The 20,208-nt window shown below is 42.5% G+C and overlaps 1 protein-coding gene across 1 annotated transcript in view; it reads left to right on the forward strand.

Moving 5' to 3' along the window:
* LOC135056050 (WD repeat-containing protein on Y chromosome-like) overlaps positions 1–20,208 on the forward strand; it is a 242,493-nt gene that overhangs the window by 188,598 nt on the left and 33,687 nt on the right. Inside the window, exons 18-20 of the mRNA XM_063960774.1 lie at positions 6,432–6,568; positions 14,285–14,352; positions 14,724–14,846. Of these exons, the coding sequence (XP_063816844.1) occupies positions 6,432–6,568; positions 14,285–14,352; positions 14,724–14,846 (328 nt within the window). The remainder of the gene's footprint in view (positions 1–6,431; positions 6,569–14,284; positions 14,353–14,723; positions 14,847–20,208) is intronic.

Consider the following 20,208-nt stretch of genomic DNA (forward strand, 5'->3'; position numbering starts at 1 on the left):
TAGGAAGGAACTATTAGTTCCAAAAAGAAAGCTCAATGCACCCGGCGATGAGAAAAAAGACTTTTCCATGGCCTTCATTACAAATTTTAATGTTCAACATAAACAAATAGAATGCATATTTAAGAAGCATTGGTCAGTTCTGAGAGGCGATCCGCTACTGGAAAAACTGCTCCCGGACCGTCCTCAGTTTATCTATCGAAAAGCTAAGAATATAAAGGATAAACGTGTCAGGAGCGCTTACTCACCCCCCAAGGCCAATGTTCGTACCCTTTCAAAGGGATTTTACCGGTGCGGGATTTGCCGTATGTGTAAATCAGTTAGTGGTGTCAGTAAATGCACGGAAATTGAAATAAATGGACAAAACATCAGAATTGATGAATTTATAACTTGTTCTTCAGTAAATGTGATATATTTTTTGGCATGTAGTTGTGGCCTATTCTACATTGGTAGGACCAGTAGGAATCTGAAAGTGAGGTTTGCGGAGCACTTACGTAATATTAAAAATGGAGTCGAATCACATGCACTTTCAGCGCATTTCAAAAAGGTCCACAATCAAGATATAAAATATGTGGTAAAATTTGGTGCATTGAAACAGGTGAAAGGAAGCTGGAGGTGCAACAATATAGCTGCAACTCTGGCTAGAACTGAGATGCAGTATATACATTCTTTAAAGACCTTGTTCCCAGGAGGCTTAAACAAGGACTTTGAAGTCAAATGGTTCCTTGATTAAGAATATACCTGCTTATGAATATAAAAAAAATGATATTGAATAGGATGTATATGATCAGGGATTGATGTGTCCAAATTTTTGTCCTTTGAAAACCAACCACTATAAATGAACCATATTGACTCTTTTTCTTTGTAGATTATTCGGAAAGAAGTCTTATGAATTTGAATGGCAGCTCTTGAAAAACAACATATTATGTCATTTATATATGATATTTGAATGATCTCTCCTTTTTGTTGATTTATCATTACGTTTTGAATTGTAGGATGATTATAATCATTGTAATGTGAAACACATTAAGAAATATGGAGACCTTCGTTGTATATATAGTAAATTACTAGCAGTGTGGAGAGCGACATGAGAATCCATGTATTTTTACACGGAGGCAAAATAGAAATGTTTGCCTCAGTTTAAGATTTTATATGGTGGTTGATGAATTTTTTGGTCCTTCTGATTGTTTTTTATTGATAATGTATGAAAAATAATAAATTAATATCACGTATCCGATGTCAGAACTACAAAAATGGCCGCGGGGGGACTTCCGGTATGATCACGTGACCGGGAAAACCTGCCGAATGAAATATATTCAATAACACTGTTGATATACATATATGACAGTTTATTGATAGTATGTGCATTTATGTAGGATATTTATATTCGATGTATTGCTTGTTTCCGATGAAGAGTAAGCTAACACCACCGGAATTAATGTTAGGACTACAAAAATGGCCGCGGAGGGACATCTGGCCAGGTCACGTGACCGGGAAACTCCGTCGAGTAGTAGAGGCGTTTCCTAGATGACGGAGGACACATGACCGGAAGTTACACCCGGGGAACCCCTTCTATTTCAGAATATGGAACCTTTAGAGAGAGGGAATAGGGGGACAAACCGGAGTGCACAGGGCACTTCCGGTCGCCGTAATTAGTTGTTTTAAGTGATTTTTATACAAAATAATGGATTTTGTGCTATGATCTTAACATGATGGGTATATTACATTGGTTAGAATAGAACATGGATGTTAGACTAGACAATGGACCAATACAATGTATGTATATAGTTTTAATTGTAAATGAGAGTGGCTCCTCCCAGTATGTAGGATCACCAACACATACTGGTATAAATACCTGGGAAGAGGGACTGACAGCATATGCCTTGAAAAAGATCAACGGATTGATCGAAACGCGTTGGTGATTGTGACAACTGGTGGCTGATTGACCAGACGAGGAGAAGACGAGGTGCCCACGGCTTGGAGCTGATTCGTCCCCGGGGACATGAAACATCTATACAGCACTTTTGCTTTGACGCACTTCTAAAATCCAAAATCTGGTAGGAAGCCACCCTCATATGTCTTGGATGTAAAATGAATTTTTACCGTTTCTTCATGTGATGAAGAATTTTTATTGGACCATTTCTTTAATCAATAAATATCACTGTATTTTATGATATATGTTTCTACATTACATGATTCATATTGAAAGTTTCTTCCTCTGAGAATTATGAACATACTACACTAGATTGTATCCTTGGTCTCTCTTTTTCATGTACCACCGTTAAAAAACTCATACATATGAGCATGAGGATCATGAAAAATTGAAAGGAACATCGAGTCTAAGATAAGTAAAGACTTTTTTGCCTTTATAAATTTAAGAGTCTAGCGCAGGAAAGAGGACTTTCGAAAAAAAACTTTTTTGTTTTAGAGTGTTTTCCTTTGGGTGCGGGTAATGCCCTATTTTTGGAAGTCCATTGACCTGCAGCTGGTTAGCGCATTTTCTTGTGGGTGTGAAGTTTTCTTTTTTGTTTTTGTAAAAAACACCCGAATCCAAAACACACCCGAATCCGACAAAAAATTTTCAGGGAGGTTTTGCCAAAACGTGTCCGAATCCAAAACACGGCCGCGGAACCGAATCCAAAACCAAAACACAAAACCCGAAAAATGTCCGGTGCATATCACTACTTGTTACACATTAGGCAGGCAGAATCCCCCTTTTTACACATTAGGCAGGCAGAGTCCCCCTCTTTTACACATTACAGCAGCAGAGTCCCCATTTTTTACACACAAAGGCAGCAGAGTCCCCCTTTTTTACACATTAGGCAGGCAGAATCCCCCTTTTTTACACATTACAGTAGCAGAGTCCACGCATTCCCCCCTGTTTTGCACGAGAGAGAGAGTGAATGAGTGAGTGAGTGAGTGAGTGAATGAGTGAGTTTGTGAGTGAGTGAGTGTGTGTGTGTGTGTGTGTGTGTGTGTGTGTGTGTGTGTGTGTGTGTGTGTGTGTGTGTGTGTGTCTTCTCTGGAGTGAGTAAGTGTGTGTGTGTTCTGTCAGTCACCTGGAGGTGGTTGCAGCATCCAGGCGCAGAGCCTCTCCTGGGGTCCGGGACACATGCTGTGGCGACGCTACAAGCAGCATGAGAGCGGGTCCGGGAGCAACCTCCGACAGCGCTCCACACCCCGCCAGCAGCAGACAGCCAGCAGGAGTCCCATTCTCCTGCACTCACAGTGGGACTCCTGGCAGCAGCGGGACACGGGGCAGCTGTGTGCTGATAGATGCGGCTACAACCGCGCTCCCGCTCCCCTCACATGCAGAGGCCGGAGGCAAGCGGCGGCGCCGGCCCGGGACTGTCACTACTGACTGGCCGTACGGGTAGGTGTGCTGCCAGATGGTGCGCCTTGCCCACATTTTCGCTGTGGGCAAGGCCCCCTCGGCACACACCTAGTTATAAGCTGATTGGTTGGTACTTTATTTCTCTCAACTTTTTCTCTCTCTAGCCTTTGACAAATCTCCCCCATAATATCAAACTGGAATATTAATTTACACCATTTATATTTTAGGTTTAATAAATACATCAGCACTGAGGTAAACGGTTCTAGGTAAAACTGGTATTCCCAATTTCAGTCACTTTTTTTTTTTTACTTTATATGACCACAGTGTGCACTATTTTGCTTTCCTTATGCAATAGTTTAGCTGTAAAAATGACTCAGGTTATCAAGCTGAGACCACACTGAACTGTTCCCCTTTTGAGGTGTTGCAACACAGAAATCCTAAAATCTCTCTTGGCATTTTGTGTTTGAATAGTCCGCAAGGCGTTCCTTCAGTACACTTTCATCACTCGACTGTTCTGCCGCTCCTGCTGCGTTATAAATTTAGCAAATATCAATGTATTAGACAAAAGTTAACCCACGCCTCACCTGAACATGCAGCAAAATTGGAAATAACCAGGTTAATCAAATCCAAAACGTACTCGTGTACCTTGCAGGGTTGGTCCAGGGAAGGACCCGGGTTAAGGGACAGTGTAAATGGGTAAACCGGGTCATTTTGTTTACAACATGGGGAGATCGTCATACCTGCACACAGGACATTATACTGTACTTCATACTGAGCTGTCACTGAACTGGGGTGGGGCGGTAGAGCAGGTCTTTGTGCTGGGGCTAGTGTTGCTTATATGACTCTAATCCATAAATAATCCAGGACGGAGCCGCAGTGGAAAGGGTCAGTCACGGGGAGTTAGGTGGAAAAGGGGGATGAGTTATTCCTCTATATCTAACAGATCATGGTTTGAGGATATCTGTTACTGACCAGCAACATAGATTAAAGGGTCTATTTACTAAGCCTTGAATGGAGATAAAGTACCAACCAACCAGCTCCTAACTGTCATTTTTCAAACCCAGCCTGTGACATGGCAGTTAGGAGCCGATTGGCTGGTACTTTATCTCCAGCTAATTTATCTCCATCCAAGGCTTCGTAAATAGACCCCTAACTCACCTGTGCATGATTAAAGACATCCACAAAAATGTCCTGTTGGTGGTACTTAAGGACTGGAGTTGAGAACCCCTGCTGTAAACCAGTGCTTCTCAAACAGGGGGGCAGATGTATTAAGCCTGGAGAAGGAATAAGGAAGTGATAAAGCAGTGATAAGCGCAAGGTGATAACGCACCAGCCAGTCAGCTCCTAACTCATTTTTCAAATCCGTAATGATTGGTTGATGCATTATCACCTTGCGCTTATCACTGGTTTATCACTTCTTTATCCCTTCTCCAGGTTAATACATCTGCCCCTCGGTTTTTAAGACACAAATATACCACTTTTCCTGGGAAATTGCCGGGTCTATCATCCCAGCTCCGTTACCCTGGTTGGGGACCCGAAACTTAGTCCTGGGTAGTCTCCTTTTCCACTGACCAAAATCCCGGGTTTTGCACGTTCACAATTTTTGTGTCAGTAGAAAAGGGGTATGAGGGGTATATTTACTAAAGTGTAGGGTTTTAGAAGTGGAGATGTTGCCAGTAGCAACCAATCAGATTTGAGCTATTATCTTCTAGAAGGTGCTAGATAAATAAGTAGAATCTGATTGGTTGCCATGGACAATATCTCCACTTCTGAAAACCGACACCTAACTAAATACAGTATACCCCTAACAGTTTAGGTTTTTAAGTATACCTATGCTTAAGCACAAGTGAAAAACAGCAGCCAGTTATTAGAATAACCAAATAAATGAAACCCTAAAAATGGGCCTTTCCTTGATGCCCTTGGTATAATTTATGTGCTACTAACTGGTAAATGATCTATTTGGGATATTCTTTAGTATTTTCTGTAAATACTATGGGCGGTATTCAAGTCTTTTCACCCCCTTCCACAACTGCTCTGTTTCTGCTGACGGGCATGGTATAATCATTTCATCTTGCTACCACTGGGGAAGCGAGGGCGCCCAACCCTTTACGCAGCGAAACCTGATTACTTTGGGCGCAATTTGCGCGATAATGGGGATCATTTTAGAAAGGAGATTGGGCGTGATATATCATTTGAATACCGCCCTATATATGTTATTTGCTAACGTTTACATGTAATACAAAAAATAATAATAATAATTAGTAGTAAATAAACATGATTTAAAACTGTAGCTGGTTCCAGAAGCAGATAATCAGTCTTAAGGGCCTATGTATCAATGGGCCTGTTTCTGTGGTGATAAGGATTTTTCTTATCACTGCAATATAAACTCCCTCATTATCACAAATTATCAAAACTATTATCGGGAGAACTGAGCGCTATTTAGCCACCCTGGCGGTACTGACATGGAGCTTTGTAGGATTAATTTACCGCTTCGCCAGACCAGCGTCTGTATACAGTTGCAACTGGCTCAAGTTAGAACTGGCTCAAGCAGGCACAGTGTGATTGTAACCGAGATTTGGGTTTTTAATTCTATGAATAAACAAGTGGTTTAAATAATTTCGGGTGTGCACTCAGGGTGGAGCCTTATTGCAGTAAAAGTTTTACACTTTTATTTTACCCCACCATAATAGATCATACCTATCTCCATTCACATTAATAGCTGTAAAGTCATAAATATATATCTTGTCTTGGCTTAATGTTATGTGTGAGTAATGTAATATGTGCCTATTATTTATGTCTGTATCCTCTGTATTGTACACTGGACAGATATGTATCTATTATTCCCTGTATCTATATGCTGTTGTACTCTGTACTGCATGCATAAGGTTAGCACATCCCTTGTAGCACACATTGCTTGCGGCACCAGCCTTGGCTCTTTGTCATCTTATTTCTAATCTGCAGTTTGGATGACTAAGGAAAGACCCTGACTTTCCCAATACAACGTGTTTTCAGCCACCCCCACACGGCCTTGGCAAGACCTACAGTACAATATAGTGTAAATTGTTTACATCAGAATTAATTCATAGCCTTGCTTCTATAGGACAGGAGATCCTGGAGAAATAGAAGACAAGGGTCCGTTGAGCGAAAGGCAGGCAACATCAGGAGACAAGCCGGCAGTAGGGCCCCAGGGCCACATAGAAGAGATGGGTAGAAGATATGAAATGACAGTGAGTAAAGGTGAGTATGTGATTTATCTAAATAAAATATACAGGTGATACATTTTAGTGTAAATGATACTATGGTATGGTAACATATTAATGCTCCAATGAATTCACAGAAGGAGCCCAATCAGTATTACAAATAACATATATTATAACAAATAACACAATTAGCTACAATTATAGCAATTTATAACCATGACAAATCCTAGTTAGTGCTCTGAACGTGGAAACCCTGGACTATTGCCCCATCTACCCGAGTGACTTGTGCTATCCTTACTCATCCATGTAATAGAGGGTCAAGTGTAATCCATCTCCTGCTGCTCTCATCACTATTGCCCCTCATCCCTGCTGTCCTCTGCACTACTGCCCCAATGCCCCCTGCACTTCTGCCCCCATCTCCTGCTGTTTCCATCACTACTGACCTTTTTATCCCCTGCTATTTCATTCACTACAGCCATCTTCATCCCCTGCACTGGTGCTCCCCATCTCCTGCTTTTCTCATCGCTACCGCCCCATTCATTCCATGCTGTTCCCTTCACTGCTGCCACCACATCCCCTGCTGTGTCCCCCCTTATACTATGTTCTGTCCTCGCCTCCTACATCCATCTCTCTCTTTCTCTCCCCCTAACAATTCACCATTGTTGTGTAGCGTAACGTGTATAAGGGGTGGTACTAAGTGGCGTAACATGTATAAGGGGTAGTACTTTGTGGCATAATGTGTATAAAGGTTACTACTGTGTGGTATATGTGAATAAGGAGCTCTACTGTGTTGTGTAATGTGCATAAGGTTGCGTCATTTGAATTGGGGGCACTGTTGTGCGACCACTCCTCTTCCCTGTGAGACCATGCCCCTCTTATGAGCTTGTGCCTTCTGCGCACACTGTCCCTATTCATGTGAGGGGCACCAGTGCCCCTTCTGGTACAGGGCAGCAAAATGTCTAGTTACAGCTCTGCAATTCACAGATGTGCACAGGAGTATAAGACTGTTCTCCCTGTTCTAACTAGTGATGTGCACCGGAAATTTTTCGGGTTTTGTGTTTTGGTTTTGGATTTGGTACCGCGGCCGTGTTTTGGATTCGGACGCGTTTTGGCAAAACCTCCCTGAAAATTTTTTGTCGGATTCGGGTGTGTTTTGGATTTGTTTTTTTTGTTTTTACAAAAAACCCTCAAAAACAGCTTAAATCATAGAATTTGGGGGTCATTTTGATCCCATAGTATTATTAACCTCAATAACCATAATTTCCACTCATTTCCAGTCTATTCTGAACACCTCACAATATTATTTTTAGTCCTAAAATTTGCACCGAGGTCGCTGGATGACTAAGCTAAGTGACCCAAGTGGCCGACACAAACACCTGGCCCATCTAGGAGTGGCACTGCAGTGTCAGACAGGATGGCCGATTTAAAAAATAGTCCCCAAATAGCACATGATGCAAAGAAAAAAAGAGGCGCACCAAGATCGCTGGATGGCTAAGCTAAGCGACCCAAGTGGCCGACACAAACACCTGGCCCATCTAGGAGTGGCACTGCAGTGTCAGACAGGATGGGCGATTTAAAAAATAGTCTCCAAACAGCACATGATGCAAAGAAAAAAAGAGGTGCACCAAGGTCGCTGGATGGCTAAGCTAAGCAACCCAAGTGGCCGACACAAACACCTGGCCCACCTAGGAGTGGCACTGCAGTTTTCTAGCGAGAGAATGAGTGCTTCCATCCTCATGTGAATCTGAACCACTAGCCATGAACATAGGCCAGGGCCTCAGCCGTTCCTTGCCACTCCGAGTCGTAAATGGCATATTGGCAAGTTTACGCTTCTCATCAGATGCTTCTAATTTTGATTTTTGGGTCATTTTACTGAACTTTTGTAGTATACTTGACGACACAGAGGTAGAGCAATGGACTACTGTACCGTACTGCTATATATATACTGGTGGTCAGCAAAATTCTGCACTGTCCTCCTACTATATAATACTACATACAACTAAAATGCACCACAGGTATGGATGGATAGTATACTTGACGACACAGAGGTAGGTAGAGCAGTGGACTACTGTACCGTACTGCTATATATTATATACTGGTGGTCAGCACAATTCTGCACTGTCCTCCTACTATATAATACTGCGCACAACTAAAATGCACCACAGGTATGGATGGATAGTATACTTGATGACACAGAGTTAGGTAGAGCAGTGGACTACTGTACTGTACTGCTATATATTATATACTGGTGGTCAGCAAAATTCTGCACTGTCCTCCTACTATATAATACTGCGCACAACTAAAATGCACCACAGGTATGGATGGATAGTATACTTGACGACACAGAGGTAGGTAGAGCAGTGGCCTACTGTACCGTACTGCTATATATTATATACTGGTGGTCAGCAAAATTCTGCACTGTCCTCCTACTATATAATACTGCGCACAACTAAAATGCACCACAGGTATGGATGGATAGTATACTTGACGACACAGAGATATGTAGAGCAGTGGACTACTGTACCGTACTGCTATATATTATATACTGGTGGTCAGCAAAATTCTGCACTGTCCTCCTACTATATAATACTGTGCACAACTAAAATGCACCACAGGTATGGATGGATAGTATACTTGACGACACAGAGGTAGGTAGAGCAGTGGACTACTGTACCGTACTGCTATATATTATATACTGGTGGTCAGCAAAATTCTGCACTGTCCTCCTACTATATAATACTGCGCACAACTAAAATGCACTACAGGTATAGATGGATAGTATACTTGACGACACAGAGGTAGGTAGAGCAGTGGACTACTGTACCGTACTGCTATATATTATATACTGGTGGTCAGCAAAATTCTGCACTGTCCTCCTACTATATAATACTGCGCACAACTAAAATGCACCACAGGTATGGATGGATAGTATACTTGACGACACAGAGGTAGGTAGAGCAGTGGCCTACTGTACCGTACTGCTATATATTATATACTGGTGGTCAGCAAAATTCTGCACTGTCCTCCTACTATATATACTGCGCACAACTAAAATGCACCAAAGGTATGGATGGATAGTATACTTGACGACACAGTGGTAGGTAGAGCAGTGGACTACTGTACCGTACTGCTATATAATACTGGTGGTCACTGGTCAGCAAAATTCTGCACTGTTTTTCAGGCAGAGAACGTAGATATTTTCAGCACACTGAGCACAGATATTTGCAAGCACACTGAGCACAGATATTTGCAGCACACTGAGCACAGATATTTGCAGCACACTGAACACAGAAACTGAGAGAACGCTGCACGTCCTCTCCCTATCATCTCCAATGCACAAGTGAAAATGGCGGCGACGCGCGGCTCCTTATATAGAATACGAATCTTGCGAGGATCCGACAGCGGGATGATGACATTCGGGCGCGCTCGGGTTAACCGAGCAAGGCGGGAGGATCCGAATCTGCCTCGGAACCGTGTAAAATGGGTGAAGTTCGGGGGGGTTTGGATTCCGAGAAACCGAACCCGCTCATCACTAGTTCTAACACATGCACATTGACACACAACAGAGTAAACTAATTTTCATACAATACCTGTAAATAGCAAAAACTTTAATTCCTAATTAAGTTTTAAACATAGGACCATTTGTGCTTATGGAAAGAATACATATTCTGGTCTATAGTATTATTTTCTTTGTCACAAAAATAAATAAATATAATATAAACTTTTTCAGTAAACTATAGCAATTATCCGATTACGGCTGTCCACACTTACTATACGGATCCAAAAACACTTTTTATTTGACCCTGTACATTTCAGTGACCCCAAACCCACCTCCGGCTGGCACTGCCATATTCAGACACTTAGTGCAGGATGTGGTTTAGTGTCCAAGTTACCTGCTTCACTTGATGCCAAGTGCTACACGCACAAAACTGAAATTAGTGGAGTGAGGTTTTGGCAGACACAAGGGGATCTGAGAGCCATAATACCCATCGGCTGCTCTGTCTAGACCAGGCTGTCATTAAACGAGCCCTACGCCAATTTCTCCCTGCAGATTGCTTCTGATGGGCACTTGACACTGAAATTAATTTATCTTTCAAAACAGTTTACTATTACTGTTTGTTTTTGCTTTGTTAATTTTTTTTTTTTTTTAAATCAATAGATATTTTCAACCAAATCTTTTGTGTATTAGAAGAAAGGAAAATAACCAGCGCTGGCTGCTCATGTATTAGAAGGAAGTAAGATTAAAAATTCTGAAGGCTTGTTTAAAATATACAAATTTATTAATAACACATAGTAAATTGACCATATGATTATATTAAAATGTACCACATAAAGGACTGTATCTAAAAAGTCCACAATGCTCGCTAGGGAGCACTCAAATAGGACCAATGTTCAACGCGTTTCGCAGGTTTGTATGTTCCAGCTTCCTCAGGAGCAAGTATATGGTGGTTTGGTGTGAGGCCTTTTTATACCTCACACCAAACCACTATATACTTGCTCCTGAGGAAGCTGGACCATACAAACCAGCGAAATGCGTTGAGCCGTTCAAAGCCGTTCAGCCTGTTATTGTCATCCACCATCCTGCTGGCACATATTGGTCACTCCTTTGCAAAGGACTGGACCTTCCACTGCAGTTTTCACTCTCCTGGATCCGTCCAACATCTTCAAGGACACACAGTATATACCTTTCCAGTGATATTTGAGGTGGACGGTATCTGCATTTGGATCACTGATAACAACCTCATGACTCCTAAACTATCGGATATATGCAATACTACCGATTATTGATGGTCTTATCCAGTGACATTGGTCCTATTTGAGTGCTCCCTAGCCAGCATTGTGGACTTTTTAGATACAGGCCTTTATGTGGTATATTTTAATATAATCATATGGTCAATTTACTATGTGTTATTAATAAATTTGTATATTTTATACAAGCCTTCAGAATTTTTAAGCTTATTTCCTTCTAATACATGAGCAGCCAACGCCGGTTATTTTCCTTTCTTTTTGTATCTAGGGGATTCACCACCCCCTTACCAGCTGCTATTGTCAGTGCACCTTAATTTTTCTCTAATACTTTTGTGTATGAGCCCTATATCAAATAACTTTGAGGAGTCCAGGTGCCTTTGAATGTGCCTCAACATTTTGCACCATAGAGCAAAGTGTCAGTGTGCAGGAGGCCTTTGAATTTGTTAAAACTATTTTCAGTGCAGTGTGTTCATTGTAATATAGGCTTTAATTCATATTTGTACGCAAACCCGATGGTTTGCATGTTAATACAATGTTTGAGGGTCTTGTGCAGAACGGGTCTTGCAATATCGCACACAACCCCCTGTCAGCCGCAGCATGATTGACATACTGCGGCATTTGGGGGGGCGAGCGGGGGCAGCACTCGGCACCGTTTTTCAAATGCAAATGCAATTCCTTCCAAACATAAATTGGGCCCATAGTATTTTGCAATATTAAGATAAAAAGACAACAATGATATTTCCATAACATTCAATTGCAGATAATCGTTGTACTTTGCTATGATATATACACCACATAAGTGTCACCATACAGTATTTAAAGTATGCATATTTTAGAATAGTGAATTTCCAGGTAACAAGTCACGTTTTTCGACTGCATTCCATCTGCCTTGTACAGATCCAACAAGTGTTTGATTTCTGTCTCACTGTGTAAACAGGGCATCACTGAAAGGTGCAGCATGCATCATTACACAACTAGACCAATGTGCACCCCTGTTATGAGTACCTTGTATAGTCATACAAACACGTATACAGGAATATCTCTGAGCAGCCACCTCAGCAAAGGTATAGGATCTGTCAGCTGCTTTACCCTGAGTAATTACCAGATTATTCCACAACTGCTCTCCAAGTAAGCTAGACCTAATTACCTTGCATGATGCTCTGACATAATACACTCCCAAAATCACTGAATATTGTATATAAGAACAGAAATAACCCATTCAAATAACGTTTCATTCCTTTCACCAAAGCTATATTATCTAATTTTTAGAAATTTGTTGATCTGTCTTTTCCCTTTGATGCTGAAAAGAGGGTGGTGAAGCAAAACTAAATATAAAACAAATCATTTGGAGGTCTATTTATCACCATCCACATCAAATAATGCAGATGACATGTGATAAACTCGACCAAATTCGCACTGCGATAATTGAGTACATCGCATGGATGTATCAATTATCGCATGCAGAGACTGAGCTTGCGGTCAAGGTCTGTCCCTGTGATGCCACTCCGCAGCATCATCAGGGTATTTTTCATAAAAAATACCCTGATGGCCTGCTGTGCATGTGTCGCTGCCCGTCACTACCTCCGCCGTCGTGTCCCCCCCGTCACGACTATCCCCGCAACGGATAAATCACCCCCCCCCGGATCCATACTTACTAGTCCAGGAGCCGGTGTCTGGTGCTCCAGTGAGCACTGGCGGCCGCTGGGTCCTTCTTTTGCGCTGTGACCTCCGGTGCTGTAAAGTGAGCTGCCGTTTTGCAGCATCCCTTTACTGCACCGGGGTCACAGCGCAGCATATGGGGGAACCCGGCGCTCGGCAGCGCTCACCGGAGCAGCGGACGCCGGCTCCCTGAACAGGTGAGTATGGTTTTGGGTTTTTTTTTTGTTTTTTTTTTACAAGTGATCAGCTTGTGTGTCCATCGGACATACATAGTTGATCACACTACCGGGTCCCCGCTCAGATTTCTCTGCCAGGGGCAGAGAAAGCTGGGCAAAAGGGTGTACATCGCAGTACTTACCTGTGATCTCGCCAGCCTGAGCTGGCAAGAGTATCCCAAGGCACACTGCGGTATTTTTTTACTTTTTTTTTTTTTTTTATTAAATTTGGCTACATCGCATTTCCCATTATAAGTATGGGGAATGCGATCTGGGTTACTAAAAATGACAATTAAAGGGTTTGCTCCAAATGTCCTTTAACCATTTAACTGACAAATTTTTCCCCCAAAAAACACTCAGAAGTTGTCGGGGGGGTTTTATGAGTGAATTAGGTGAAGAGCATGAATCTAACCCTATGCAAAATGATTTTAGTAAAAAAAAAGGGGGAAAAAATTGTAAAATATTTTCCCAAACATCGAATAATCGATTGAAATCATTGTGACCATCGGAACATCGGAAACATCGCGACCATTGCAGATTTCATTTAGAATGCCAGGACAGCCTCCAGGTACACAGGGAGGGCTTGGGGTGGTTAAGTTACACTCCCCAGCGGCTGCTATTGTCTGCAGCCGCTGGAGGAGGTGGATCCTGTCATGCTGACCGATCAGCAGTGATTGTCAGCACAGCAATCAGTAGGGGAGAGTGTAGGGAGGCAGAGGGACCTTTCGGTCCCCCTGACAGCAGCAGCGGAGGGAAGTTTCCCTTCCCTGTCACTGCTAACACTGTTTATCTAACTGGTCGCATACTGTGCGACCAGGTCAGATAGAGCACTTGCAGGCATGGTCACATCTGATGCGACCACGCCAGGCAGGTGGTTAATACATTCAGGTGATACTAAAATAATGTGAAAAGGGTGTGATTTTTCACAATATTTTTGTACAAATAATGTTAATAAATAGGCCCCTTAGAGGTTTATGCATATATTAGGAATGCTGCATTATGTCTCTGTGTCTATTATAGGACATATATAACACACACCTTTGGCTAAATAAAGTGGATTTCTCAAGTTCTCTTTTTCATAATGTAATGAATAATTCAGAATGATAATTTTTCAGAATCTTCCCTTACAGACCCTCTTGTTTTGCTGGAAGAAAAAGCTGCTGAGCGGACATGGAAGATGTCTGTTACTGATAATGAGGTGCATACAATATATTTACTTAGAGAGCCACTAATACAATATACAGTATATATGTGAAACATTTTTCATCTGATTACATATTTTAAGATATTTTTAATTGTATGTTTCCTTATTATCTAGCTTAATTCAAACATATTCAGTAATTATATTAAATCTCTCAGTATAAAACATGTTCACATAGCAGAAATGAACTTTACAGCAACTATTGTGTTGGCACCACAGTTAATGCTGCTATACAGTTTTGTGTATGTCACATATAACCCTTCTATATAACAAGCTGTTGTGCACAAATGTTCTAGACACATGTGTATCACATTTTGAGACATTGCTAGATGTGCAACAACAATAACACGTTTTTCTGTGTCATTCAGGAAAATAAACTGCAGATTGCAGTGGATAAAAAAGTGCGCAGACATCTTGCCACCGACATCGACGTTAACAAGTGTAACCGCTTCGGGCAGCTCTGCTCCCCATTCCAGGCACTGAATATGACAGTAAGATGATAAAACCCTTTGTACTCTGAATACTTTTATATAAGCAATGTATATCAGAAGGAAATGGTTATATGGTATCTTACCACTTTCCTGTACTAATCAGGTTATTGAATAGTACTGACGTACAGTACATACTAACTCAGCCCATCAAACTAAGACGGTGAATTTTCTTCAAATACCATCTGCTCAATAGTGGTCTCATTTGAGCTGTATTGTGGTTAGAAAGAAGGCATATTCTCTTGCCTTGGACAATTTAATGTAAGATGTGTGTACGCCCTATGGCAAACATATTCTTACATCTGTGGTAAAGCACCCAGGTGCTCGGGTATGGCACATTGCGGACCAGGTAGAAAGATTGTTGGGAGGGGCCGGAAATGACCCGGTGGTCTTGGTGCACGTTGGCACCAACGACAAAGTTAGTGGCAGGTGGGATGTCCTTAAGAAAGATTATAGGGACCTAGGCCAGAAACTACAGGCAAGGACATCTAAAGTAATTTTCTCTGAAATATTACCTGTGCCACGCGTTAGTCCAGGATGGCAGAGGGAGATTGGGGAGGTAAATGTGTGGCTTAGAGACTGGTGTAGGAAAGAGGGGTATATGTTCCTGGAACACTGGGTGGACTTTTCAGTCAGGCGCCATATTATTTGTCGCAATGGATTGCACCTGAATGAGGAGGGGGCAGCAGTGCTGGGGGGAAGGAGGGTTAGAAGGCTGGAGGAGATTTTAAACTAGGTGCCCGGGGGAGGGATTAGAAAGAATTAGTGGGACAACTAGAGAGAGAAGTAAAATGGGATGTATAAAGTATAATGGGGGTGGAGAGGGGGGAAGGAGAAAAGCAGTCAGTAATGGTAAATTAAGGGAAACTCAAGCTCCTAAGGAAAGAAATAAAACTTGCAGATCAAAACCTAACAAGTAAAATGCGGGAATTACAAATGATTGCATGTAATGAAGATATGATATAATAGGCATTATAGAGACATGGTGGGACGATTCTCACGACTGGGCAGCAAACAAGTAGGGGTACACCCTCTTCAGGCGAGATAGGACTAATGAAAAGGGAGGGGGTGTTTGTCTTTATGTTAAGCCATTCTTAACCCGTATTTAAAGGAGGTCATTTACGAGGGGATTGGAGATAACGAGGAGTTATTATGGGTTGAGATTTCGAGTGGGGGTAAAGATACAAAAAAGCTTTTAATAGAGACATGCTACAAACCAGCAGATATTAGTGTGTCTGACGAATTACAACTCTTGTAGCAAATCAAAAAAGCTGCAGGAATGGGGGAGGTCATTATCATTGGAGACGTTAATTACCTGGATATAAATTGGAACACCGAAACTGTAAATACAGCTAGGGGTAACAGGTTCTTCAACATGCTAAAAGATCATTACTTGTCCCAGGTAATCGAGGAACCAACTAGGCATAGGACTATACTGGACCTAATACTAACTAATAATGAGGAGATAATATCAAATACTAAAGTAGAGGAGACCTTGGGAAACAGCGATCACAATGTGATCACATTAGATATCAGCTTCCAAAAACAACATTAAAAGGGTCTAACTAAGACTTTAAACTTTAGAAAAGCTAATTTCAACTTGCTGAAACAAGCAATGAAGGACATCAATTGGGAAATTGTATTTCATGGTAAGAATACGGCTGAAATGTGTGTTTTTACAACTGTGCTCAATAAGTACACTCATTTGTTCATTCCCAAGGTTAACAAAAACAAGAGTAGTAAATTCAAACCGATGTGGCTTAATAAGAAGGTCAAGGAGCAAATGGATAAAAAGAGGTCTCCTTTCAAATAGAGATGAGCGGGTTCGGTTCCTCGGAATCCGAACCCGCCCGAACTTCATGTTTTTTTACACGGGTCCGAGCGACTCGGATCTTCCCGCCTTGCTCGGTTAACCCGAGCGCGCCCGAACGTCATCATCCCGCTGTCGGATTCTCGCGAGGCTCGGATTCTATCGCGAGACTCGGATTCTATATAAGGAGCCGCGCGTCGCCGCCATTTTCACACGTGCATTGAGATTGATAGGGAGAGGACGTGGCTGGCGTCCTCTCCGTTTATAGAGAGTGAGACTAGAGTAGAGAGAGACACAGTAGTAATTTTGGGGAGCATTAGGAGGAGTACTTTAGGAGGAGTACTACTACTTGCTGAAGTGATAGATAGATAGTGTGACTGTATAATGTATATCTGACTTGTGGGGGAGACACTGACAGTGGGGAGCAGTTAGAGTCTGAGAGCAGGACTCAGGAGTACATATAACGTACAGTGCACACTTTTGCCTCCAGAGTGCCACACTGCCATTGTGACCACACTGACCACCAGTATAATATATATTGTGATTGTCTGCTTAGGAGTACTACTTGCAAGTTGCTGATAGTGTGACCAGTGACCTGACCACCAGTTTATAATAATCACCACCAGTTTAATATATATAATATATATGTATAATTGTATATAATATATATATAATATTGTATACCACCTACCCGTGTTTTTTTTTGTTCTTTCTTCTTGATACATACTACTATAGTAGCTTACTGTAGCAGTCTGCGGTGCTGCTGAGCTGACAGTGTCCAGCAGGTCCGTCATCAGTCATTACATAATAAATATATATTATATACCTGTCCGGCTGCAGTACTAGTGATATTATATATATATATATTGATTTCATCTCATTATCATCCAGTCTATATTAGCAGCAGACACAGTACGGTAGTCCACGGCTGTAGCTACCTCTGTGTCGGCAGTCGCTGGTCCATCCATAATTGTATACCACCTACCCGTGGTTTTTTTTTTTCTTTCTTCTTGATACATACTACTATAGTAGCTTACTGTAGCAGTCTGCGGTGCTGCTGAGCTGACAGTGTCCAGCAGGTCCGTCATCAGTCATTAGTACATAATGAATATATATTATATACCTGTCCGGCTGCAGTACTAGTGTGATATTATATATATATATATATTGATTTCATCTCATTATCATCCAGTCTATATTAGCAGCAGACACAGTACGGTAGTCCACGGCTGTAGCTACCTCTGTGTCGGCAGTCGCTGGTCCATCCATAATTGTATACCACCTACCCGTGGTTTTTTTTTTTCTTTCTTCTTGATACATACTACTATAGTAGCTTACTGTAGCAGTCTGCGGTGCTGCTGAGCTGACAGTGTCCAGCAGGTCCGTCATCAGTCATTAGTACATAATAAATATATATTATATACCTGTCCGGCTGCAGTACTAGTGTGATATTATATATATATATATTGATTTCATCTCATTATCATCCAGTCTATATTAGCAGCAGACAGTACGGTAGTCCACGGCTGTAGCTACCTCTGTGTTGGCAGTCGCTGGTCCATCCATAATTGTATACCACCTACCCGTGGTTTTTTTTTTTCTTTCTTCTTGATACATACTACTATAGTAGCTTACTGTAGCAGTCTGCGGTGCTGCTGAGCTGACAGTGTCCAGCAGGTCCGTCATCAGTCATTAGTACATAATACATATATATTATATACCTGTCCGGCTGCAGTACTAGTGATATTATATATATATATATATATATTGATTTCATCTCATTATCATCCAGTCTATATTAGCAGCAGACACAGTACGGTAGTCCACGGCTGTAGCTACCTCTGTGTCTTTTAGTTGTGCCTATTAAAATATGGAGAACAAAAATGTTGAGGTTCCAAAATTAGGGAAAGATCAAGATCCACTTCCACCTCGTGCTGAAGCTGCTGCCACTAGTCATGGCCGAGACGATGAAATGCCAGCAACGTCGTCTGCCAAGGCCGATGCCCAATGTCATAGTACAGAGCATGTAAAATCCAAAACACCAAATATCAGTAAAAAAAGGACTCCAAAATCTAAAATAAAATTGTCGGAGGAGAAGCGTAAACTTGCCAATATGCCATTTACCACACGGAGTGGCAAGGAACGGCTGAGGCCCTGGCCTATGTTCATGGCTAGTGGTTCAGCTTCACATGAGGATGGAAGCACTCAGCCTCTCGCTAGAAAACTGAAAAGACTCAAGCTGGCAAAAGCACCGCAAAGAACTGTGCGTTCTTCCAAATCCCAAATCCACAAGGAGAGTCCAATTGTGTCGGTTGCGATGCCTGACCTTCCCAACACTGGACGTGAAGAGCATGCGCCTTCCACCATTTGCACGCCCCCTGCAAGTGCTGGAAGGAGCACCCGCAGTCCAGTTCCTGATAGTCAGATTGAAGATGTCAGTGTTGAAGTACACCAGGATGAGGAGGATATGGGTGTTGCTGGCGCTGGGGAGGAAATTGACAAGGAGGATTCTGATGGTGAGTTGGTTTGTTTAAGTCAGGCACCCGGGGAGACACCTGTTGTCCGTGGGAGGAATAGGGCCGTTGACATGCCTGGTGAAAATACCCAAAAAATCAGCTCTTCGGTGTGGAAGTATTTCACCAGAAATGCGGACAACATTTGTCAAGCCGTGTGTTGCCTTTGTCAAGCTGTAATAAGTAGGGGTAAGGACGTTAACCACCGCGGAACATCCTCCCTTATACGTCACCTGCAGCGCATTCATAATAAGTCAGTGACAAGTTCAAAAACTTTGGGCGACAGCGGAAGCAGTCCACTGACCAGTAAATCCCTTCCTCTTGTAACCAAGCTCACGCAAACCACCCCACCAACTCCCTCAGTGTCAATTTCCTCCTTCCCCAGGAATGCCAATAGTCCTGCAGGCCATGTCACTGGCAATTCTGACGAGTCCTCTCCTGCCTGGGATTCCTCCGATGCATCCTTGCGTGTAACGCCTACTGCTGCTGGCGCTGCTGTTGTTGCTGCTGGGAGTCGATGGTCATCCCAGAGGGGAAGTCGTACTCGTAAGACCACTTTTACTACTTCCACCAAGCAATTGACTGTCCAACAGTCCTTTGCGAGGAAGATGAAATATCACAGCAGTCATCCTGCTGCAAAGCGGATAACTGAGGCCTTGGCATCCTGGGTGGTGAGAAACGTGGTTCCGGTATCCATCATTACTGCAGAGCCAACTAGAGACTTGTTGGAGGTACTGTGTCCCCGGTACCAAATACCATCTAGGTTCCATTTCTCTAGGCAGGCGATACTGAAAATGTACACAGACCTCAGAAAAAGAGTCACCAGTGTCCTAAAAAAATGCAGCTGTACCCAATGTCCACTTAACCACGGACATGTGGACAAGTGGAGCAGGGCAGGGTCAGACTCAGGACTATATGACTGTGACAGCCCACTGGGTAGATGTATGGACTCCCGCCGCAAGAACAGCAGCGGCGGCACCAGTAGCAGCATCTCGCAAATGCCAACTCTTTCCTAGGCAGGCTACGCTTTGTATCACCGGTT

Source organism: Pseudophryne corroboree, chromosome 3 (genome assembly GCF_028390025.1).
Source record: "Pseudophryne corroboree isolate aPseCor3 chromosome 3, aPseCor3.hap2, whole genome shotgun sequence".
NCBI classification, from domain to species: Eukaryota; Metazoa; Chordata; class Amphibia; order Anura; family Myobatrachidae; genus Pseudophryne; species Pseudophryne corroboree.